General features: G+C 40.4%; 1 protein-coding gene across 4 annotated transcripts in view; it reads left to right on the top strand.

Annotated features, from left to right (window-relative positions):
- The window catches only part of STK3 (serine/threonine kinase 3), a 141,682-nt gene that overhangs the window by 3,729 nt on the left and 114,094 nt on the right, over positions 1-23,859 (top strand). For all 4 annotated transcript variants that reach the window (XM_075085486.1, XM_075085488.1, XM_075085489.1 and 1 more), the window contains 3 exons: positions 3,685-3,765; positions 4,213-4,341; positions 9,474-9,588. In XM_075085486.1, coding sequence (XP_074941587.1) covers positions 3,685-3,765; positions 4,213-4,341; positions 9,474-9,588 — 325 coding nt within the window. The remainder of the gene's footprint in view (positions 1-3,684; positions 3,766-4,212; positions 4,342-9,473; positions 9,589-23,859) is intronic.

Here is a 23,859-nt window from a genome sequence, read left to right as displayed (position 1 = left end):
GATTTATAAAAGTAAAATTCTTTGCTAGGATATATTTTTCTTGTTTAAGAAATTAGGTGTTATGCAGAAAGTCAAACCTGCTTGGAACAAGAAAATCCTTTTGATAACTCTTGTTGTCACAGAATTGTAGTTTAGTTAGTCCTGCTGCTTTCAGGAGCAGCTTTCCTGGAAAACTACTGAAATAGCCCACAGCACTACATGATCATTTTCTGGAACAAATGAAAGCAGAATGCCTTTATCCCCAGGTTTTATACTTGTCTTCTACACACCTCCTTTAGAGTTTCTCACAGATAGATAGATATATGTGTGTGTATACAGCACTTGTATCCTGTGTCCAGAACAAGACAGTGCTTGAATTTACTGATTTATTTGTTCTGTTTTAAAAGCTTCTGTTACTGAAGTAGAGGACCTGCGAGGGAGAGGAATAAGACACCTTTCTCTGATTGTTCTTGAACCCTTTGTCTTTCAGTTGTGCCTCCTCCCCCCACCCCCCTCATATTTCTAGTCATGCCTTAGCAAACAGGTATTTTGCTGGGTGGTCATAGTGTTCACTTCCTACGTAGAACACTTTAATGCTTTTAAAAAAGCAGTGATCCTTCTGAAAGGTTTGGCTCTATATGTCTTATCTTGCACATTCTTGAAGTGTGGATAGTAGGACACATGCACACAAACAACTCCTGTTTAAGAAACTGATTGTGAAGTCTTAGATGTGTTTCTCTGTCCCAACTTTTAGTTGCTTGTTTTTAACCAGTATAAGATAATATTTCTAGTCTTTTCTTCTTGTATTCAACTTAGTGCTTCACAGCCAGTTACAACAGTTGTCGTCTTCCTCCTTGCTTCTCATCAAGTTTTCATAAATGCTTTCTTCATTGCAACCCTTTCAGGGTATATCACATGCTATTCTGTAGATAAAGAGCTGGGAATTCTATTAGCTTCTAGAAGCAGAAATCTTTAAACAGTCTGAGTCATTAGGATCTTCCTGTGGTTCAAAGAGCTGTGGAATGAATACTGTCACTTGAACGCTGGACCTAGCATCTGTACTTTTACAATATATTTGTGAAGAGGTGTGAAGTACTTTGAGTAGTGTATTTGGTAATGAAATTCTGGAGGTTGACATATCTTTCTTCCTGTAAATAGGTTTAATACTTAGCTGCCTTAGTGTTAGGTATTATTTGGTCTCACAACATGTTTGTCAGAGTTGAATAATGTTAAAATAGTTTTAAAACTACAGAATGCTTATTTCTTTGGTCTCCAGGTTGCCTCTTAAATGCTCCAGATAACCTGTTATTTGACGGTGACATTGGTTTTGATCAGTTTATGGCTGTTTGTGATTGAGAAGAGCTAGGGAAATGAGCACTCCCAAAGCATTGGCTTTAATGGTGTTGCTGGAACTCCTTTGGTATGGATTCCCCCCTCCCTGCCCCTCCCACTTCTCGTTTTAGCAGACGTTGCTCTTTTGATGAGCAGGTGGAAGTGTTCTCTTCCTAGTCATCTTTGTTTGAGGTTAGTGTATGTTTTCTCTTTTCTTGCTGTTACTAAGAAGTTCAGTCGCTCCACTGTCCTGTTGATTATGTCGTCTGTTACACAGCTGTTTGATCAAGAGAGAGGCTCAGCTAATGGTCATGCTTCTTATTTTTTTGAGGCTCTGCTCGTATTGTAAGCATACTGTGCATGCTTTTTGTTGGTGGCAAGCAGAGGATGACTACAGTAACTTCTTCTGTGAATGCTGCCTTTAAGGCTGCAGATAAGCTGATCAGAGGGGGAAAAAAGAATTTGAATTATTTAGTCCTTTAATAGCTACCTGCAAAATCTTCCCACCCCCCCTTTTTATTTGTCTCAACTTAACACTTGTTCAGTAATTAAATATGTGCTTCCCTGCAAGATTTAAGTTCCATATTTCTGCTTTCTAGTCTCTAACAAGCAGAGAGGGGGCAAAAAAGAAAGAGTTTGATTTGTAGGCCCTTCCTGCAAACTTCATTTAGCTACTCTCATTTGAGTTTTCTGTGTTTTTCTTCATGTTCATGAGTTGTCCCTTTCCTTTGCTGTGGAGATTTTTATTCCTCCCTTAAACACACCTGCTTTCCAGCTTCCTGCCTGTTCACTGTAGAAAACTACATGGTCTTTATAGCAGTTCGTGCACCTTTCCTTACTGATTGTGGATGCTTTTTATATTCATATAATTGCTATATCTGTGAAATAGTACTTTCATATATAAATATATGCACCCTTCTCTCCCCCTTGCTTTCCTTGTTTAACACCAACCCATATGACCTGCATGCTTATACAATTACTTTAAGTTTTTGTCTTTACTTAGGTGGTTGGCATTAACAAATCTCTTCTGACTCAGGAATTCCTTCATCAGTTTTTTTCACTGTATCTTTTTACTAGTTTTGTATATCACAGAATTGTATCTCTTAATATGAAGGAGTTTCTTCTGAACACTGTTCTTCCAATGTTAGGTTTGACAATCTTTTCTGTCTGTGCCTTCCTCCCTTGCCCTGTTTTGTATTAATTTCCAGGAAAGTGTCACAGGATAACGTATTTTCCGTAAGTTCTCAATGATCTGCTGTGCTTCAAAAACAGTTTTGTTTTTTTTTTTTTCTCCTCCTGCATATGGAATACATTTTCTATATCTAACACTACAGCACCAGCTCATCTTCTACTTTAATAGTACCCTTGGCTATCATATAGAGTTAACTTGTTATTTCAATCTCGCAGCAAAATTCTCTATAATGTCTAGGGTGACGGATTTACACGTTGCAGCTACCCAGCCTCACTGCAATGTGTGTGCAGTTATATTTTCCTGTGCTATGTTCAGCATCAGCTCCATTGCAACCTTGCAACTAAGCTGGGTCTGAGATCTGCCAGGAGTCTGGGCGGCTGGATAGATAGGGATGCTGGAGACTGGGGAATGGCTAAGACTGCTTGTAATGGACAAAGGATAGTGGTAAGAGTGGGCTGAAGGTGCTGGGAGAAATCGTAGGGTGATACTGAGTGATTTGAGACTGTATGAGAGAGAACTGGAAGGCAAAATATGGTGGTGTTAGGTAATTAGAGATTTTGTTGCACCCATTCCTATGTGCGTTCACAGACATGCGAAAGGGACTGCTCCAACCACTCTTGGAGTACTCGGCTCTTGGAAGTTCAGTGTTCTGCTACCACCTGTGGAGGTGAAGTGCTACCATATGCTCCCAGAGTCATCTTGACCCTGGGTTCTGGTCTTAACTTGATGTAATTCACTGGCTTATGAGTGGTATAGTGTAGACAGTGGGTTCTTCATGTGGGGGAAGGATTGGTTTAAATTTTCTTTGGTAACAGGGTGTACTCTAGGCAGTGATGAGCATGTTTGTATGGTGGCTCTTTTTTGGAAAGTGAGCTTTGCTGTATTTTTTGGTGTTTTCTACTTTAGCAAAGGAAGTGATTTGCATAGTGAATTGGTCCCATGTTGCTTGGAATTGAGCAAACATTAGTGGGAGAGTGATAAGGACAAAAACGGTCATAACTTCATCTTATATGATGGCTGATTTAAAATTTTATTACTGCCTTTAATTAGGCATTTTATTTTCATTGGAATATATTTTTCTTCATAATCTTTTTTTTGTCTGCTCATTTGTATGAAAATTTGCTAGAGGTCTGTGTCTTGTCCCCCCCCAAACAAACAAATAACTTTTGTCTGTCTTTTAGCAAACTGAAAAAGCTAAGTGAAGATAGTTTAACGAAGCAGCCTGAAGAAGTCTTTGATGTTCTGGAGAAACTCGGTGAAGGGTAAGTGCAGCTATTTATGATGGGATGGGATCAGAGGGAAACAGTATATAAAGCATGTGTTGGAATATTAAGTTACAGGGAGAGTGTCTGTAAATGTCCTCAGGAATGCTTTGGACAAGTTTTACTAATAAAGCAAATGCATGCATCAGTAAACTTCTGTGCTTCCCCAAATTTATTTATGCATTTTTGATGCCCATTGTTTGTCAAGGCAGCAAAGGTGGTTGCGCCTGTACTGGAGTTAGATACACTACATCTTGACAAAGATTCATTATTCAGAGGCATGTCTTTCCTGAGGTCCCAATAGAACTGAACTTTTTGCAGCCTGAAAAAACCCTCAAACTTCTGCACGAGCATGTGGCTTCTGTGCCTCTTTACAGTTTTGGTATAATGGAAATGTGAAGCAGTTTATCTTGTTTAAAAAAAAATAATTCCCTCTTTTATTTTTAGGTCTTATGGTAGCGTGTTTAAAGCAATACACAAAGAGTCTGGACAAGTTGTAGCAATTAAACAGGTCCCTGTGGAGTCCGATCTTCAAGAAATAATTAAAGAAATTTCTATAATGCAACAATGTGACAGGTAGGTATGACAATTCCTCTCCCTTTCTAAGAGTCTATGTGAAAAGGTATTTGTACTTGTGAATACAGCTGAAATGTATGTAGCTGCAAATTTTTTTTCATATGGAAAACTAAAGCAGTCTGTGTAGGACAGTTTACTTAAGGGAACCACTTTTTGGACCTCCTCTTATCCTTAGCTTGGATTGAAGGAATTACAAATAGTGTGCATAACAGAAACTCTTGAAAGAATATGTACTTGCCTCTGCTTCGAGTGAGTGCTCCAAGCTTGCTTCGCTTTACTTGCAGTGGCAAGCCTGAAGGTTAATATTTCCTGTAAAACATCTTAGGCCTTGTGAATTCTGAGTTACCTGTTTCAGAAGATCAATAAAGGTGTTTCTAGCACAAGATTAATGGCCAGCAGTTAACTTCCAAAATAGTATTCTATTGGTTGCCTCTTTTATGCAGGAACATACCTTTTTAGAAGTGAGCAATCTTCTAATAGTTCTTAAGAAGGACTGCTACCTTACACTTGTTCACAAATTATATATCTTCTGATTGCTAGTATTTTAGGAATGGAAGCCTTAACACCATGTGTCTGCAAGGATACAGAAATTGCTTTGTATTTTCTCTCCCCTGTGGAGTTATCTCTCTCTTTTTTTTTTTAAATTTATGTATTTTGGCGGGGTAATCTTTTTAAGGTTTTGGCTGCAACTTCCAAGTTAGATTTGCTAGGGTGAGTCTTTATTCAAGTCTGATCAGTGGTACAAGGGTCTATTGTTCATGTCTTAAAAGGCAAACAGGAAAGCTTTGCACTCTAGTTAGGAAAAACTTTCTTTAAAATATTGATTGCTTTGGTCATTAAGTTGGTGAATTGTATTATAGCAAGTGGTCTGTTATTTCTCAATTGTGTTTGTGCTTTTGTGGTGGTCAATGTTTAAGTTCAGTCTTTTAAATGAAAAATTTGCTCTTGTTTGGCAATGAGCAGTACTCATCCCAAATTTAAAGACAATCTTCTTAATGCAGTCTGAATTAAATCAGATTTGTGGCTGAATATTTTGCTCAGGTGCTACACAGAGCTAGCTTGTACTGATCCACAACCTCTTGTCTACGGGGTTATGAAGGAGGAGAGAGGGTTCAAATAGTTATCCTTAACTATAAGTATGAAGATGGAGACCTCAGAGTACATTATATCTAGTACATGAGAATGCGACTATTCTTCAGACCTCTTTAGAATGCCTGCGTGCAAGCCCTGATGGCTGTATTTGTGACCTATGAACACACTGGACGTTGTAATCTGTTCTCTTCTGGCATTGACTGCTCTGAATGCTAGAAGCTTGTTAAATGTGTAAGCAGGGGAATGGGAGGAAAAGGAAGGATTTATGTTTTTTCCCATGCTCCATGTAGATGTTTGATAAGGCTATTTCAGGTAATACTAAAAGGATTTGGGACCCTTGAGGTTTTCTTTGCAGCTCCTCTTAATCCTTTTTGTCCCTCTGGGACTATTTTTGTCTGTTTTTGCCAATTAGAGTTGTGTAACAGGTACAGATTAAAAAGGAATTAGCAGTCTTATTTGTCTGCTTAACTGTGGAGCTAGATTCGATCCCCAGAGTAGGACCTCAGTTCTTCGGGTGCACTGGAAGAAGAGTTAAAATATGTTTACTCTGACTTTTTGTGTTCCTGTGCTCTTAATTATTTTAATCTCCCCAGCTTTATTTCTTTCCCCTTAGATAAAGGAAGAATTGAATAAGCTGTAAAATAGCACCTTAGGAATTCTCGGAGTTCTTCTGTGGGGTCAGTGATGGGATAGCAGCCCTTAGTCACTGCACAGGCTTGAGCCACGTGAACTGGCTGGAAGCAGTGATGTAGGCTGTAGTGTGTTTATGTCCGTTAGTACTATATCAGGATTGAAATAGATACTTAAGTGTCTGTGAAATATACTGACAGAGAAAAGAAGTGGTAATACTTGAGAATCTTCTAAATTTTTAACTTTTTTTTTCTGTACTGTCCTTGTGACACTTTCATTGCTGTCCTAGGTGGGCCTCTTTACTATCTTATTCCTATGTCCCCTGTCCTGCCTGCCTTTTTCTCTGCCTCCTTTTTTGTTTCCTGCTTTTCTTTGAACAACATGTTGCATCTAGGATCTACTGGACTTTATTTTAAGAGTTCAGAATTTTAGAACACAAACTCTTTCTTCACTGACAAGATGCAGCCATTCTCTGGTTGAAAAGAATGGTTGGGCTGCAGCTCTGCACCATGTGTCTGCATGTGTTGTGTGCCTTCATGCAAATACGGTGCTGTGCAGTACTCATGGGAGGATGGCACGCTTTTTAGAACTTTATTTTCACATGTGATGATTCCATGAATGTTACAGAAAAACACTGAACACTGAGCTGTTGCAGCATCTCAAAAGATGATTAAATCTTAACACTATACCCTTTCTTTCCTCTCCATGCCTGTCTTTAGAACTAGCCATGCTTTATGTGTTGAAGCTCTCCTAAGGGGAAAAAAATGTAGATTCTAAGACAAGCAGTTCATATGGAAAAGGCTGGCCCATGTCACTAACTAGGACAAGGCTTTAAGCAAATGCGATTGGTGTTTTAAGATTGCAGAGCACTTGATGTTTTGAAAAGATTATTTTGTCGTGATTTGTACTAATATACAATTTTTGCTGGGAATACTAGCATAGTATAAATCTAGCAAGAGATGGTAATGAAAATCAGTGGGTTTTCTTCAGAAGTAATAGTAACCTTCCTTGCTTCAGGAATTTATAGGGGGCAAGATCAGTATGTTGTACTTGTAAATGGTAGACACTTTGACTAGTTACGAGGGAATTGACCCACTTTGCCTTCTGCAAAGGCAAGTTCCTGTAGTACTACCAGTTGCTCTTTAATCAAGTAGACTGCCGATAGTTGTGACCATCTTTTATAAAGATAGCATCATGTTGCAGGAGGCAACTATAGGTCCTCTCTCTTCCTTACATTGGTTTTCTAACAAAAAATGTTGCTGCCAAACGTGTTGATCCTAAAATAGTTCCTTACTCCGAAACTAATAGTGCTTGATTCCACCCCATAACGCAGGTGTTCTGACCAGAAGCCATTGTCTGAGATATCAGTATCTTACTTCCTGACTTTGTGGGAGATGGATGGCAATCTAACTTCAACCTCCTTTGCTTAAGTTCCTGAAAAAAAACCACCAAACAAAACCAACCAACACCTCCCCCTCCCCCTCCCCCCTCTTCCAAACCCCAAAAAACAACCCCCCAAAACCCCCAAACACCAAAAACAACAAACCCCAACAAAGCCCTCCAACTTCTTATTTCTGTAAATACACCACCTAGCCACTTTTCTGAAGGATGATCCTTGCTACGTTTACCACATCTGTGTCTGTCTTTCTTTTGCAAGTGCCTCCAAGGAAGCATTATGTCAAGTAACAAACTGATGAGTAGCAAAGCAATATGTTCTGTTTATGACAGCTATTTCTTCACATGAGACACTTGAATATGAAAACGCATTTGCAAATGCAGTTGTAAATCCAGAAGTCTTGCTCAGACCAACACTAGGTTCTGTGTAATATGGAAGTCTAGATCTGTACTTGAAATGAGTTCATGCTTGCAAAACCAGGAAAATGGGTGAGTTTTCATGTTTTTTTTTTTCTCAAGAGAGAAGAAAACAAGGCAACCCTTTTAAGAAGGGAAACATGGTTCATGGCTTAGACAAGTGCACTCTGTGCTGGATTAAAAACTGGCTGGACGGCCGAGCCGAGAGAGTGGTAGTGAATGGAGTCAAATCCAGTTGGCAGCCAGTCACGGGTGGTGTTCCCCAGGGCTCAGTGTTGGGGCTGGTCCTGTTCAATATCTTCATTGATGATCTGGGTGAGGGGATTGAGTGCACCCTCAGTAAGTTTGCAGATGACACCAAGCTGGGTGGAAGTGTTGATCTGCTGGAGGGCAGGAAGGCCCTACAGAGGGACCTGGACAGGCTGCATCGTTGGGCCGGAGCCAACGGTATGAGATTCAACAAGGCTCAGTGCTGGGTCCTGCACTTGGGTCACAACAACCCCATGCAACGCTACAGGCTTGAGGAGGAGTGGCTGGAGAGCTGCCTGGAAGAAAAGGACCTGGGAGTGTTGGTTGACAGGCGGCTGAATGTGAGCCAGCAGTGTGCCCAGGTGGCCAAGAAGGCCAACAGCATCCTGGCTTGTATCAGGAATAGCGTGGCCAGCAGGAGCAGGGAGGTGATCGTCCCCCTGTACTTGGTGAGGCCGCACCTTGAATACTGGGTTCAGTTTTGGGCCCCTCACCACAAGAAGGACATTGAGTTGCTGGAGTGTGTCCAGAGAAGGGCAACGAAGCTGGTGAAGGGTCTGGAGAACAAGTCTTATGAGGAGCGGCTGAGGGAGCTGGGGTGGTTTAGTCTGGAGAAGAGGAGGATGAGAGGAGACCTTATCGCTCTCTGCAACTCCCTGAAAGGAGGTTGTAGCGAGGTGGGGGTCGGTCTCTTCTCCCTAATAACAAGTGATAGGATGAGAGGAAATGGCCTCAAGCTGCGCCAGGGGAAGTTTACGCTGGACATTAGGAAAAACTTCTTCACTGAAAGGGTTGTCAAACATTGGAACAGGCTGCCCAGGGAGGTGGTGGAGTCTCCATCCCTGGAGGTATTTAAAAGAAGGGCAGACGTGGTGCTTGAGGATGTGGTTTAGTGGTGGACTTGGCAGTGATAGGTGAGTGGTTGGACTTGATGATCTTAAGGGTCTTTTCCAACCTTAACGATTCTATGATTCTATGATAATAACTCTGTGAGAGGAGTTAAAAATTGAGAGAGGCCTTGGAGGAGGGAAAAACAAAGCTTTATATCAGAAGACTAATCTTTGGGAAAACTATGTATTTGAAGATCACTGAAGGCTTGAGAGAGAAATATGTATATCTCACTATATAGATCTTACTATATACTATATATATAATAGTGGCTTTATAATTTTATTAAGCAGTCAGACTATTGAAACAAGGCATTGGTTAAGCTAACTACAAATGAAAAATTCATTTGATTACACTTGCTCTTTAGTGTGTGTCAAACTGTAATTTTTAACCCTTGTGATGATGATTGTTTTCCCCTACTAAGAACTCATCTATTTAACTTTTTTTTTTCACCTATCTAGTCCCTATGTTGTCAAGTACTATGGCAGCTATTTTAAGAACACAGATCTATGGATTGTTATGGAATATTGTGGAGCTGGCTCTGTTTCGGACATAATTAGACTTCGTAATAAAACGGTGAGTGTTTTTGTTTTTTTTTAATTTTTCTTCCAAAAAATGTATAACACTTACTAAAATTTAAACTGTGAATTAAGACTAGAAGCCAGAATAAAAGTCAGAGTTATGAGACAAGATCTTGGCTGATGCCAAGGGGTGTATCTGTGCCAAGGAAATAAGCTTGTGCAGTTGCTCTGACTATCTGTTTGCCGATTCCTCTGTGGCGTGATCATCAGCAGAAGCAAATGCATTTTGAAATATGAAGATCCTTTTAAGTTTTTTGAAAATTACTGTTTTGTACAAGGGAAAAACTGTGTGTAGCTTCTTCCCCCTACCCCTTCCACCTCACAGTCTGTCAGCAGGCCACTTAGTAGATGTGTGGTTTGGAAATAGGCAGAGAATTGTCTTGGTCCCATTCAGTAATTAGGGAGCATGAGAAGTAATTGGCATTGCTCAAGGAACGAGGAGGGGAAGGGGTGCTAATTAAGGCATGTGAGAAGGAACCAAAAGGAGGGTTGTATGGAAGGGTCTTAATGGTCCTGTAACAGCAGTAATGTAGAGGAGGATGCAAACCTCTAGGAAGCAGGCTTTGTTAGTTCTACTTCAGAAACAGCTTCTTTGAAAAATGTTTTGTTGTAGATGTCAAATAATCTCTAGTTCCTCTGAGTCCATTGTCTTCAGTAGTGGGCTGTAAACATAAGGTATTTGTTTTTACCAACAAGTACCATGAGATAGCCCTCTACTTGCTAGCTCTTTACATTTTGTAAATGTGCCCTGAAATGTTCCTTGCAGCATACCTAGAAGCAGATAACGAAAGAGAAGGACAGGAAAAAAAACGTTTAGGCTTAGAAAATAAGATGTAATGGAAAATGGAATTAGATATATTATGAAGTAGTACTTATGTCCAGAGTAAAGGGACCCCCTTTGGAAAAGGTGGGTTGCATCAGGGCTACTGTAATGTTGAACTGATGACTGGGGAAAAGCCAAAAACAATGGGAGATTGCTGGATTTCATGCAACCTTTAAAGCTGGTGTCCTTACAGTTGTATATTCTCTAATGGTCAGTAGCTCCAATAAGAAATGGTGCAAGCTAGTCTGGAATTAAAAAAGTCCCATTTAAAATAGGATTTAGGAAAATAAGGAGCAAACTTGTGTATGCATTGAGAGAAAATGGTAGAAGACTTTATTTTAAAAGTGTGTGTATTTATATTAAATCAGCAATCTAGTTTCTCTTATATCTATTTTAGGATATTGACATAGTAGAGATACTAGTGATTTGAGGGAGGCAGATGTTTGAGTCTCAGAGCAAATGCATACCGATGATCAGACAAACTAACTCTTCTATTGCTGTTTGTGGTTAAAGTTGATATGTTTAAATAGCATAAACTATTCTAAGAAATAGAATAATAAATAAATACATGGATACATGTAGTGAGGGTAAAGTTAACATACTTTGTAAAGGCAAGTCATGCAGTGCTTGGCTAGTAGAGTTCTATAAAGGAGTTGTTGGGCACACAAATAATGCTGGTTGGGGTAAAGTTGATCTGGATGTGCTTTGTACTGGAAGGTTTATGGACAGACATCCACTCCAGAGGCTTTTCAATAAATACACCTGTAGTGGAGTAAATGGGGAGTTCTGTCATAGATGGGTGGTTGGTTTAAATATGAAAAAGACGGTGTGAGTGAATGGTCACTTGGGGAATACTACATGTGTCTGTGTTATCTTCTTTGGGAAAGGGGGTAGAAATACTAATGGGAGAGAGATATTCCTAGTAGTAAAAACAGGGAAAGACCTGAAAGGCTTTGTGGTACTGAGTGTCTGAGAAAATAAGCATAAATAAATGTCACGAGATACATTTGGCTTGGTGGGGGAGGCAAAGTCTTTACATACAGGTTACAAGCACTTCAGCTTAAGGTTTAGAAATAATTAAGTGGTAGCCAAAGATTTCAATAGTACCAAAGACAGAACAGAACTAAGGAAGTTAGGGAAAGGTGAGAAGGGTGACTGGAAGTAAAGAATACGTCTCTAGAAGGAGATACTAAATGGATTAGGATACTCTGAGAAGAGGTACCTGGAGGGAGAGACATGATGGAAGGCTTTGAAAACCATGAGTAGCACAAACAAAGTGAGTAAGATGTGGCTATACCTTACTGTTTATTCCAAAACAAGAGATCACTTGTGTTAGTAAATGAAAAATTTTTTCCTCTACACAGGATGATGAGGTCCACTGTATAGTTATATAAGATCTTATAGATGCTAAGAGTTTGTTTTCAAAAGACAATTGAATAAGACTAGGAAGAAATGACTATGGCTGAATGCAAATATTTAATGGCTGGAGCAGGAAATCCATGTACTTCAGATATCTGGGAAGCTGAAGCAGGCAACTATCACTGTTTATTTGACATGTGGTTACATTCAGGCAGGCTATCAGGCTAGATAGAACCTTTATCCTGATTTAGGATAGGGGGTGTTCTGGTGCATGTAACAAAAAAAGCAAAGCGAACTCCTCCATTTCTCACATGCCATGCCTATGTCTTACAAGTTTTGGAAGATTTAGGCAGAGGCTTTGGACTTGTTTGAACTCTCTTGGTCTTCTTGGAACAGTGACCTGATCACCCAGACTACGGTGTGATGGAAAGCTTGTGACTGTGTTAGTGGAATGAGGCTGCTTAAAGTACTTCAGCATTCTGTTTGTGACCTTTTTTTTTTTTTTATGGAACAAGTGGTTTCACTGTACTTTACACAGGAAAAAAAAAGAAAGAAATGTCTTCTCTTGGAAGTGAGGAGATAGTTGATTCCTATTTTGTCAGAATGTTTGTTGACTAGGCCCAGACACACAGGGTTATGTGTTCTGTAATTTTCCTAAGTTGTCAAATGAAGACTGTGGTTGGGCCAAGGAAAAGTTTATTTCCTCCTTCTCCATATATAAGGAAAAGAAACTGAGGAAGAGAGAGTTGAAGAAAGAACCTTACTTTAATATAATGGTTGTTATGACTTATTTTGATATTATGATCCTAGGAAAAGGTAGATGTCCCCTCATATTTGGGGAGGAAACATTATTGTGCATTTGCCCTTGTTGCTAATCTCTAAAACTAAGAATTTCCCAGTCATCTTTTTCTGTATCTGTTTCCCCTACTTCTTAAAATTTTGTTGTTTGTCTAGAAGGTTAAAAACACCGGGCTTTGCTCTAATGGACCAAAAATGAGGGAAGCAGAATTCGAAGTTAAGGAAACTCCTAGTGACTATTGGGAGTCTGTTCATATCAAGAGATTTGTAGCTTGAGAGGAACAGTTTCTTGTCCAAGAGGACAGAGCCACTACTTTGAAGTTAAATTGACCTCTGGAATTCTGTCCTGGAGTTTTTTAGTGTGCCAGTGGCACTGGAGCAAGCTTATGATGCCCGCTGAAGTCATTTGAGTTGCGGTGTTCATCAGTGCAAGGCAATGAAGCTGTTTATCTAGTTTTACCTGCTTTTCTCAGACTGATTTGGGAGGTACGTCTAACTTACACAGTCAAACTGTGGGTTGCTGCCAAAAAGAGCAGTTCCACTGTTGTCCTCCAACCTGGCTGTGATTTTTTTTTTGTGTGTGTGGTTGTTTTTTTTTTGTTTGTTTGTTTTTGTTTTGTTTTTTGATAGGCTTGATCTGATGGGGGAACTTTTTCCTCTCTATTCTCCCCGCTCCCTTGTGAGTGAACTTGGGACTTACGGAAGCACAGTGGCTTCATCTGATAGGAGAGAGACATTAGGAATGAGCAGTAGGAAAGGGGGAGGAAAGGAATGAATGAGACTGACTTTTTCAGTGGCAGCTTGCAACAGAATGAGATAATTACAATGTGAAGCAATACTTAGTCCTGCTGGCTGCTATTAACATATTAGGGAGTACTGACATACCGGCAACCCTGCCTCTTTACTGATAATTTAGGGTGCACTTGCTTATCTATTGATCATGATTAACTGAGTCATTCTAATCCTGTCTCTTTTGGGGACCAAAATCAGTTGGCTGTAGCATACCACGTAGTGGCTATGCAGTGGGTTTAGGAGACAAAATGTTCTTAATTGGGGCAGCATTGTAAGTGACAAATGCAGCCAGGTACTACTATACAGGTGATGTGCTGTTGGTTCCAGATGTCCTGCATCTTGCATCTGAACTGTGACTTCCTTTTCATACCAATTTATTTGTCGGTTACATATACATTGCCTCATGAACTCTTCTGCCATGTTTTCTTAGTTAATTGCTGTTTTTCATGTGTTTAAGCTCCAGTAGTTCAAATGAATAGTGTAACTGTATGTCTAGGTGTTGTGTTTGAATATCCTCCTGGTTTTGCTTTCTCTGTACGCTGCCATGGGTGTTCAGGGCAGACCTTTGTTACCTCTCTGGGCTAAAGGCACTTTGCTCATAAGAAAACTATTTTGTAGTTTTAAGCAGTTGCATTTATCAGTAATTGAAATTATTTTTACTGTGAAATTTGTAGGCCTATGCTGCAGTAAGGTCAATGTGATTTGCAGCTGTAAATTGGTTACCTAAGGCCTAATAGCTCCTATGTTTTCTGTTTAAGTAGCACCTATTACAGCATAACTTCCTCAGTTGAGCCCATATGGATTAATTAGTAGCCAGCCAGCCAATACACAAAGACTGAAATTTCTTCTGCACTGGCTAACTTGTTTAATTGATCTTGGTGGCCAGAAGTTATGGCAATGACAAGTCCCTCTTGGATATGCTGTTGGCAATGTTCTGTTGGTAAGCCTTCTGGGAGATGACTTGATTCAATGGGCTGGTCAGCTGTGTTACTGTTTAGAGACTGATCTTTAGGCCAAGGCTCTTGAAGTACTTTTCTATACAGCCAGACTCAGGAAGAGGAGGAAGGAAGCTGATCCCAGATGTCCTGGTTGCTTTATTCTGTATCTGGTCTTACAAACCAAGGTAGCCTATACTTGCATCTTCATTGCAGCACAGAGATTATTCAGTGTTTATCTAAAAAAATCCGTATTATGGCAATGAATTATTGACTGTTACATAATCACTGGGTGGGATTATCTCAGTATTTAGGAATTATTTTTCCTTAGTTATTTAGAGTAGCATCGTAGGTTCCTTCAAAAATGGGTTGTGGTGCCTGAATCTCAGACCTTTCTTGCAACCTTGCAGTAAATTAGCTCATAGGAAAAAATCAGTTTTCATCTCAGAAAAAAAAAGTATTTGTTGTTTTTGTGCCAGAAATAAGATGTATGTTATATGTTGGTTAATTGTCCAGAAAGAAGAGAAAGTTCGAGCTACACTGTTATTAATCTGTTTCTAAAGCAACAATTTATATATTACATGTGAATAAGTCTGCCAAAAAACAACATTCAGAAGTCGGGAAGTTTCAGAACTGGCCATGGAGCATCCTCTAGTACATGTGCAGTGTGAAACACTAATTGTCCTCTCTTCCCTCTTTTTCTATAGGACTCAGTGTTAGTGGATCATATTCACTCAGTGAGGAATCACTGTGTGTGGTATTTAAATCTGAGGTGTGGTGCTTATTTGCAAAATACTAAAATGGTGCTCTGAAGACAGAATTCTGTTTCCCCAAACTTCATCTGACCTTCATCTTTCCATTAAAATAAATACTGTTATTAACTAGTCAGCTATTGCTGTGACAATCTACAGGTCAGTTCTAAGGAGAATTAACTTCCTGGGTGATTTCTGTAGTTTCCCACCTAGATTACCCAAGGTAGGTGCATAAAATGTTGGAGATTATTTTGTAGCCAGTTTTAAAACTCTTTGTAGCCATGTAATGTTAAAATGCTTAGCATCATAAATGCTTAGCATGACTTTTTTTTTTAAATGCACTTCTTAGAAGAAAGCTTACAAAATCCTACTGAAGTTCTAATGGCTGTATTTGCTGGGTTTCACGATGTTTATATTCGCTACTAATCTCTTTCTGCGGTTGGGACACTGCTAAAAGCTGAGAGGGGCTATAGTATGTTGAGGGGGAGATAGAATTTTCACATTTTTTTTCTGATCAGTACAGACTGTCTAGTTGCATATTCAATAGACCTCCTTTCACTCCCCACCCTCCCCCAAGTTTCAAAACGAATATTTGGGGAGATTTTAGGAGAATGAGAAGTGAGTAACTGACTTCAAACCACAGGTGCAACTTTTGCCAATTTGAGCTGCTGGAGATGCACCAAGGTCTCCCTTGGTGGTGCTGTCAGGGCCCGTGTGGATGGTGTGAACAGATGTGTAGTTTGTAAGCCCAGTGATCTATTTGCAGATATGTTTTATGTGATAGTAAGGTTGTTTTTAAACAGGGACAACTCAAATAAGTGCTTCCTGTTTGAAAGGCTTGTGGTCATAGTTTTTTTAAATGACTTGTGGTTAGGTCTTCCATTGAGGTTCTTGACCTTATTCACAGTGCTTTGTCAGAAAAGGACTTTGAAGAACCAAACTAACTAAATTGGTGCTGATCACAGCTGTGCGTAGGCATGACAAATGCATGTTGTCGTGCTACTGAATTGTACATAAAATATATTTTCCCATGTTATCTGTACTTAGGACAGTGCTGAAGAGGCTCTGCTCTGTTGTCTGTTACTTATAAGGTTGTGCTGAACACCTGGTTAGCTAGTTGAGTATGTTGGAGATGTCTTTATAGCAAGCTGGAACTTGGTAATGGAGAATAAGAGCTAAGGAGGCTGACCTCCATATTCTAATCGGATCTTGATCTTCCTATGTGTACTTATTAGTGCTAGCTAATATTGAGCATGTGGCCATGGGAGATGCCCAAGATATCCTGAAATAGCTTTGCATATGAGCCACTAGATATGTTTTAGATAATTCTATGTTGCTACTAGGCTATACTAATTTTCAAACTTCAGGTGGAAGACTGTATTGAATTATCCAGTATAAAAATGCTAATTTAAGGAGAAGATGGGGTCTGCTGCATATTACATTCAAGAAACGTAACAAAAGTTATGTTAGTGGGATTATGTAGTCAAAAACACAAATCTGAAAAAATACCAACACTGATTATCACCTGTGCAGTGAATGGTCATTGGTGTGTTTATTGCAGTGTATTTTCCATATGACTTTATGTGCAACATGACTTGGGCTCAGTATGAAGAATGACCCTTGCTTCCTTTGTATGATCTTATGTCTAAATTGTTATACTTGGCTAAAACTGGTAATTCTTCTATGACAGTGAGTTCTTATTCCATCCATTACCTTAATATCGAGGTGTCCCTTTAGTTATAATATAGGAGGAAGAGGGGATCATCTCCATTAGTTTGAGACAATTACTGAAAGTCTTATACCAAACCTGGTAAGCATAAGTAATTTAGATGTCATGATTTGGTACCTCACTCAGGACCTAGTGCTCTTCAAACAAAGTCACAGCCTGTCATTACACAGAACATGCAGTTTTGCATTTTAAAAAAAAAAGTCTGAAAGGTAATTGCTCTGAAAGTGAAGTTCAAAGAAAGCTCCTTCTGGAGAGCATAGTCTCACTGAAGTTTCTGGCTCCCACTGACTGCTACAATATAAGGTGACTTCAAGCTAGAGCTGCAACTGTAACAACTATTCTTCTCTGTGAAGCTTTCTGCCTTAATTCATGTTACCGTTCCTGCTTGTGATATTTGAAGTATATTTTGGTAACTGTTATCTCTTCTCCCTCGCACTTTTGCTCATCTCTCCTGCATCTCAGCCTCTCTGTTAGTCCAGCCTTGTCGTCACATAAATGAAGACTAGAAGTATGTGATTCTGAGAAGATCAGTGATGTTGGAGCTTCATAGCTTCTGATGGAAGAATGATTATACCATGGTGCCTTTATTTGCCGTGAGAGTGGACTTATCCAGTGTGCTTGATCTAACTGGACTGTTTAGATGCAGTGATCTGATACTTCCCTGGAAGCATCAGGCTTAATGTGCATGTATTACTTAGTGTAAAAAGAGCAGCTGGGAATGGACTTAGGCAGTTAAAGCAATTCAGCTGACGTAGACCCCTTCAGAGGGACCCTCAGGAAGGAGAATGGTGGACTGTGAGCAGACAACCTGTAGATGAGTTGTCCAAACAGCTGCATGGATTAGGTAGTGTGTCATAGACTGTATAGATGCACCCCTTGTGCACGGCATCCACAGCCAGTTAGACATAGGCTTAGCTGGTCTCCCAGTAGATGTGGAACACCTGAATTTTTTGTGATCGGCTTTGCTCCAAATTTCCATTTTAAAGATTGGCTTCATGGTTAATGTTTTTATGTAGGCTGTAGAATTGTTCACCTTTATTATTCACATTTGTTTTAATATATAACTTGCATGTGGTTTTGATGATGAGGGATTTGAAGCTGCTTCACAGCTGACTCACGTTTAGAAGGTGGCACCAACCCATCAAAGGGACACAGCATACAGAATTAGAACTAGCCAAAGATACCAGGCAGATAAGTGTTCCACAGGATTTTAAATGAGGATCTTGATGCAACTGGAAGTCAGAAATGAAGTAGAAAGGTAATGACTGTGAAATTATACTAAGGTGCAAGGTATAGAGCATGCTATGCTGATGGAAGAATGGTGCTGTATGTTTAAAAGCTCAGGATAAAATAAATCAACTGTTATAACAGGAAATGTGATACCCATATGGCTTGATCAGGAATAGTATGGTGTAAGAGCCATACATCCAGACGAGGATAGCAACACTGGCTGTAATATATTCCTAATATTAAAATATTAGTTTTGTTTATTATACTGTGTGGTAGTTATCAATGGCATTACTTGTATGTCAGCCTCAAACTACTGTTAGAACTAGAGAGTACTGGATATTAAGTAGATGGCAAGTTGTGTGCTATGACAAGGTGTATTATAGCCTGATTCCATACGTAGCTGTTTCCTTTGTAAGTTGAAGTGCTTGCAGGGACACGGGCACTACGCTACCTATGTAGTGACTTTTAACCATCCTTATGAGGAGAGCCTGTGATTTAGGGTGAAGAGGGGAGGAGACATAATTAGGAAGTAGTTTGATGTGGGTTTTAAGAGTTTATTTGTGGTTTTGGAAGATTTTGTGAATAAACTAATAATTGGAGGAGCTTTGAATCATTTTTGTATACTTTGGTCCCTTGTTGCTTCCAACAATTGGTAGGCTCAAAAAGTGTATCTGCTTCATCTATTCCACCAAATTGTATCATGCTTATGTTAGTTTGTGTGCCAGCTAGTGTCTATATGATGTAAAGAATGATACATTGTGTTTTGTTGTGTTTAAAAAGAACGTATTTTTACATATTTTCCAACAAAACTTTTTTTCATATCTTGTATATATGAAGACATAAGCTGTTGATGCATTTAGGTAATCTGTTGTCGTGGTTTAGCTGGCAACTCAGCCCCACACAGTTGCTTGCTCACTCCCCTACCAGTGGGACGGGGAAGAGAATCAGAAGGGTAACGCTTGTGGGTTGAGATAGAAACAGTTTAATAATTAAAATAAAAATAATTAAAAAAACAAACCAAAAAATGCAATGGAAAGGGAAACAATGAGAAGCGTGAAACTTGCGTGGGGGTCTGGGAGGGGAATGAACCACTGAAACAAACCGCATGCGATGCAGCCACTCACCGCCTGCCGACCCAAGGCCGCACCTCCCTGAGCCGCAACTGCCCCCCTTAATATAGTGGTCATGGTGTCACATGGTATGGAATGAACATCCCATTGGCCAGTCGGGGTCAGCCGCCCCGCCCCTCCCAGCCTCCCACTGATGCGGCAGAGTGTGGGAAGCTGGGAAGGTCCCCAACCACCACAGTGAAGAGAATTAACCCCTTCTTAGCCAAAACAGCACATCTGTCTTCAGGTATGTGTCCCTTTTATTACAAGTTTAGAATGAGGGAATACATCGTAAATTCCAAATGGGGTTAACTGCTGTGCTTATGGCAGGGGAAAAATAGGACAGAATAGTCTAATTTCAGTTGGAAGGGACCTACAAGAATAATCTAGTCCAACTGCCTAACCACTTCAGGGCTGACCAAGAGTTAAAACATGTTATTAAGGGCTTTGTCCAAATGCCTCTTAAACACTGACAGGCTTGGGGCATCAACCGCCTCTCTGGGAAGCCTGTTCCAGTGTGTGACCACCCTCTCAGTAAAGAAATGCTTCCTCATGTCCAGTCTAAACTTCCTCTGGTGCAGCTTTGAACCATTCCCATGCGTCCTGTCACTGGGTCCCAGGGAGAAGAGATCAGCACCTCCCTCTCCACTTCCCCTCCTCGTGAAGCTGTAGAGAGCACTGAGGTTGTCTCTCAGCCCCCTTTTCTCCAAACTAGGAGAAGCCCAAAGTCCTTAGCTGCTCCTCATAGGACATTCCTTCTAGCCCTTTCACCAGCTTTGTCTTCCTCTTGACATGTTCAATGACCTTTACATCCTTTTTAAATTGTGGTGCCCAGAACTGCACACAGCACTCAAGGTAAGGCTGCACCAGTGCTGAATACAGCAGGATAATCCCCTCTTTTGACTGGTTGTACTGTGTTTCGTGCAGCCCAGGATGCAGTTTGCCCTCTTGGCTGCCAGGGCATGCTGCTGACTCCTACTGAGCCTGCTGTTGACCTGCACCCCCAGATCCCTTTCTGCAGGGCTGCTCTCCAGTCACTCCTCTCCCAGTTTATATTTGTGCCTGGTGTTACTGTCCCAGGTGCAGAATCTAGCATTTGTACTTGTTAAATTTCATCCCATTAATCATTGCCTAATGCTCCAATCTATGTAGATTCCTCTGCAAGACCTCTTGTCCCTGCAGAGTCAACAGCACCTCCCAGTTTGGTATCATGAGCAAACTTGCTAAAGGTGCATTCAAATCCTGCATCCAGATCACTAATAAAAGTACTAAATAGAGCTGGCCCTACAACTAAGCCCTGAGGTCACTGGCCAGATGTACCCCCATTCACTACAACCCTTTGTGCCCTGCTGTTCAGCTATTTCTTCACCCAGTGCACTGTGTCTAAAAGGATGCTGTGAGTGACAGTATCAAAAGCCTTACTAAAATCCAAAAAGTCTACATCTACCACCTTCCCTTCATCTAATAGGCGAGTGACCTTATCATAGAAGGATATCAAATTAAACAGGACTCTCCCTTTGTGAACCCATGTTGATTGTACGTGATGACCGTATTGTTCTTTAAATGCTTTTCAGTAGTACCTGGGATGATGATCGCCGTAATTTTTCCAGGAACTGAGGTTAGACTAACAGATCTGTAGTTTCCTGGCTCTTCCCTCACACGCTTATAAATTGGAACAACGTTGACTAGTTTCCAGGGATCTCAACCACTTGTTTTTCAAGAACTAAAGCTAGCTCTTGAAACAGGGACACATATTTACATTTTGTTCAGTAAACTAACTTACTGGATATTCCTTAGTAGCTAAATATTTCAGAATCCCTTTATTTTGGGGTAATATGCAAGCTTGAAATATAGACCAGTCAACTAAAACAAGCAATCCAACCAACCACCCCTGACTTACTCAAATTGGCATGTGTACCTAATCCTGCTGTATGGAATAATTTAGTTGTAAATTATACTAATACAGAATCACAGAATGGTTGAGGTTAGAAAGGACCTCTGGAGGTCATCTGGTCCAACCCCCTTGTCAAGCAGGGCCATGTAGAGCTGGCTGCCCAGGACCATGTCCAGGCAGCTTTTGATGTCTCCAAGGAGGGAGACTCCACAACCTCCCTTGACAACCTATTCCAGTGCTTGATTGCCCTCAGTAAAAATGTGTTTCCTGATGTTCAGAGGGAAGTTCCTGTGTTTCAGTGTGTGCCCATTGTCTCTGGTCCTGTCACTGGGCACCACTGAAAAGAGCCTGCCTCTGTCCTCTTTGCACCTTCCCTTCAGATGTTTGTACACATGGATGAGGTCTCCCTTGAGTCCTCTCCAGGCTGAACAGTCCCTGTTCTCTCAGCCTCTCATCATAGGACAGATGCTCCAGTCCCTTAATCATCTTTCTGGTCCTTTGCTGGATTCTGTCATAGAATCATAGAATCGTTAAGGTTGGAAAAGACCCTTAAGATCATCGAGTCCAACCACTAACCTATCACTGCCAAGTCCACCACTAAACCATATCCTCAAGCACCACATCTACCCTTCTTTTAAATACCTCCAGGGATGGAGACCTAACCACCTCCCTGGGCAGCCTGTTCCAATGTTTGACAACCCTTTCAGTGAAGAAGTTTTTCCTAATGTCCAGCCTAAACTTCCCCTGGCGCAGCTTGAGGCCATTTTCTCTTGTCCTAGTATGTCCAGTATGCCCATGTTTCCTGTGTACTGGGGAGCCCAGAAGTGGACCCCAGTGCTCCAGGTGTGGTCTCACCAGTGCTGAGCAGAGGGGCAAGGATCACCTCCTTCCACCTGTTGGCAATGCTTCGTCTAATGCAGCCCAGGATACCCTTTGCCTTCTTTGCAGCATACAGAATACTTAAATACCACCAATGTTGTGCAAAAACAAATGTAATAGGCAGTTTTGGTCTATAGAAACAACATAACTAGAACTTCTTGTACAATGCTTTGTGTGTCCAGTAAGGATAGAAATGGTGTGTGTATGGCTCAGCTGCCATACTGCCGTAGTGGAATAATGTTTGTGGCTTTAGGAGTATGTTTTTGGGGCATTTTCTGCTTTGTTTTCAGTGGTATGCATAGGTAGTATATGTTCTACAGAAGTTTTAATTGCACAAAAAATCAAGAAATGAATTATTTTGAAAGGTGGGTTGTTTTTTTTTTCCATGATTGCATGGTAACAATCAATATGGCAGTACATTTTTTTCTGAAAAGGTAATTTTGTGTAGGGAAGGTGAGTGTGCTTCTTGGCTTGAGTAACGCTGGAAATTCTAAATATTATAGGATATTAAAGCTAAACATTTTGTGTAGTATTGTGAATACACTTGGCCATGTTTAGCAATAACACAAGCAGGAATTACTTTAGTAACTCCATCACATTATATGTTGTTTATATATATGTGTGTATATACACATATTTACGTACACATTTTGCAAAGCACAAGTGGACGGATCTAGGACATCTGGAGTTGAGACTGATGTGTCTCAGATCACTTATGGCAGAATAAGCCTGTTCTCCCTTCATTTTCCCTCTTAACTGCTGTTTCTGATAAATATGAGTTACGTTTTCTGCTTACTTCTTATAGGTGACATTCAATTCTATGGGCTTTTCTGACCACAGTATGTATTTTGATGTTACTTAATTATTTTTACTTTTGTAACATGTAGCTATGCTACAGCTTTCCTTTACTGATGTTCCCCAGATGGTGTATGGGGGCTGCAGTACTCGAGAACTTGCTCTCTTCTGGTTTGCTGAACTTGTGCTCTGCTGTTTTTCTTAGCTTCTCTGCCAACCTTTTGGTATGGGTATTCTGTTACTGTCCTCTACTGAGAGCTGGATTTTGCCATGCAGCTGCAAAAAGTACTTTTCCCTATAGAGTTGATCCAAATGTCTCCTTGTGGTTTAGCTGCTAACTTTTCAAGAATTAAAGGTAGGCATTTTCCTCCCTTAGGAACACAATATATTGAAGAGACCTTCTCTGCCGAGGCTTCTAAGCACAATTTCTCGTAACAGTTGTTTCTGGGTGAAAGCAGGCAGTAAGTTTTATGCCTGTCTTGCTATATATTTGTCAGTGCTCAGGATAATTTTTGATTCATATTCAGAATTAACTGCATGGAGGTCTTTGGAGATTCAGGACATTGTATTTTTTCTGAAGTGGGGTGGATTTGGCAGAAAGTATTACACTTGGTATGTCATAAACTGTTCATGATACAGTATTTGTTAATAGCCAGAGCTGAAATTGCCTGTAGTGTGAGTCTTTAGATAATCACTGTGTACTTCACAAAATTATTAGCTTACACAATGAGGGTTGTCTCTTTCTCCAGATATCCTTCTGACCATACTTCAGTTCATTTTACAGTTGAAGTCCCTTCTTGCTTGACTCCTAATCAGGTAGATGGTTTTACTCCCTTGATGCAATGCCAGGAAAGCTGCCTTGTTTGAGCTGTGTATAACATGGTTTTCAATTCTCCTAGCATACACTCCTTTGAGGCAGCATAGCAGTGAGCACGAAGAAGTAGCACAAATAAAAGCATTGAGCAGTGTGCCACTGAATAGAAACTATGAAAGATCTCAGAAAAATGGCAGGCAAGGAATGCATAATGCGTAGCAGAGGCAGTAAGTGCTTGCTGTGGAGCATGGAGCTAATGCCACTACTGCTTTCATCCTCTGCTTGCATAGGGAAAGGTTTATAAAAGTCACTGGGACTCTTTGGGTATAGCAACACATGTACTGATTTGGAAAGCAA

Source organism: Phalacrocorax aristotelis, chromosome 2, assembly GCF_949628215.1.
Source record: "Phalacrocorax aristotelis chromosome 2, bGulAri2.1, whole genome shotgun sequence".
Classification (NCBI taxonomy): Eukaryota; Metazoa; Chordata; class Aves; order Suliformes; family Phalacrocoracidae; genus Phalacrocorax; species Phalacrocorax aristotelis.
This window is presented reverse-complemented; position numbering and strand designations above follow the sequence as displayed.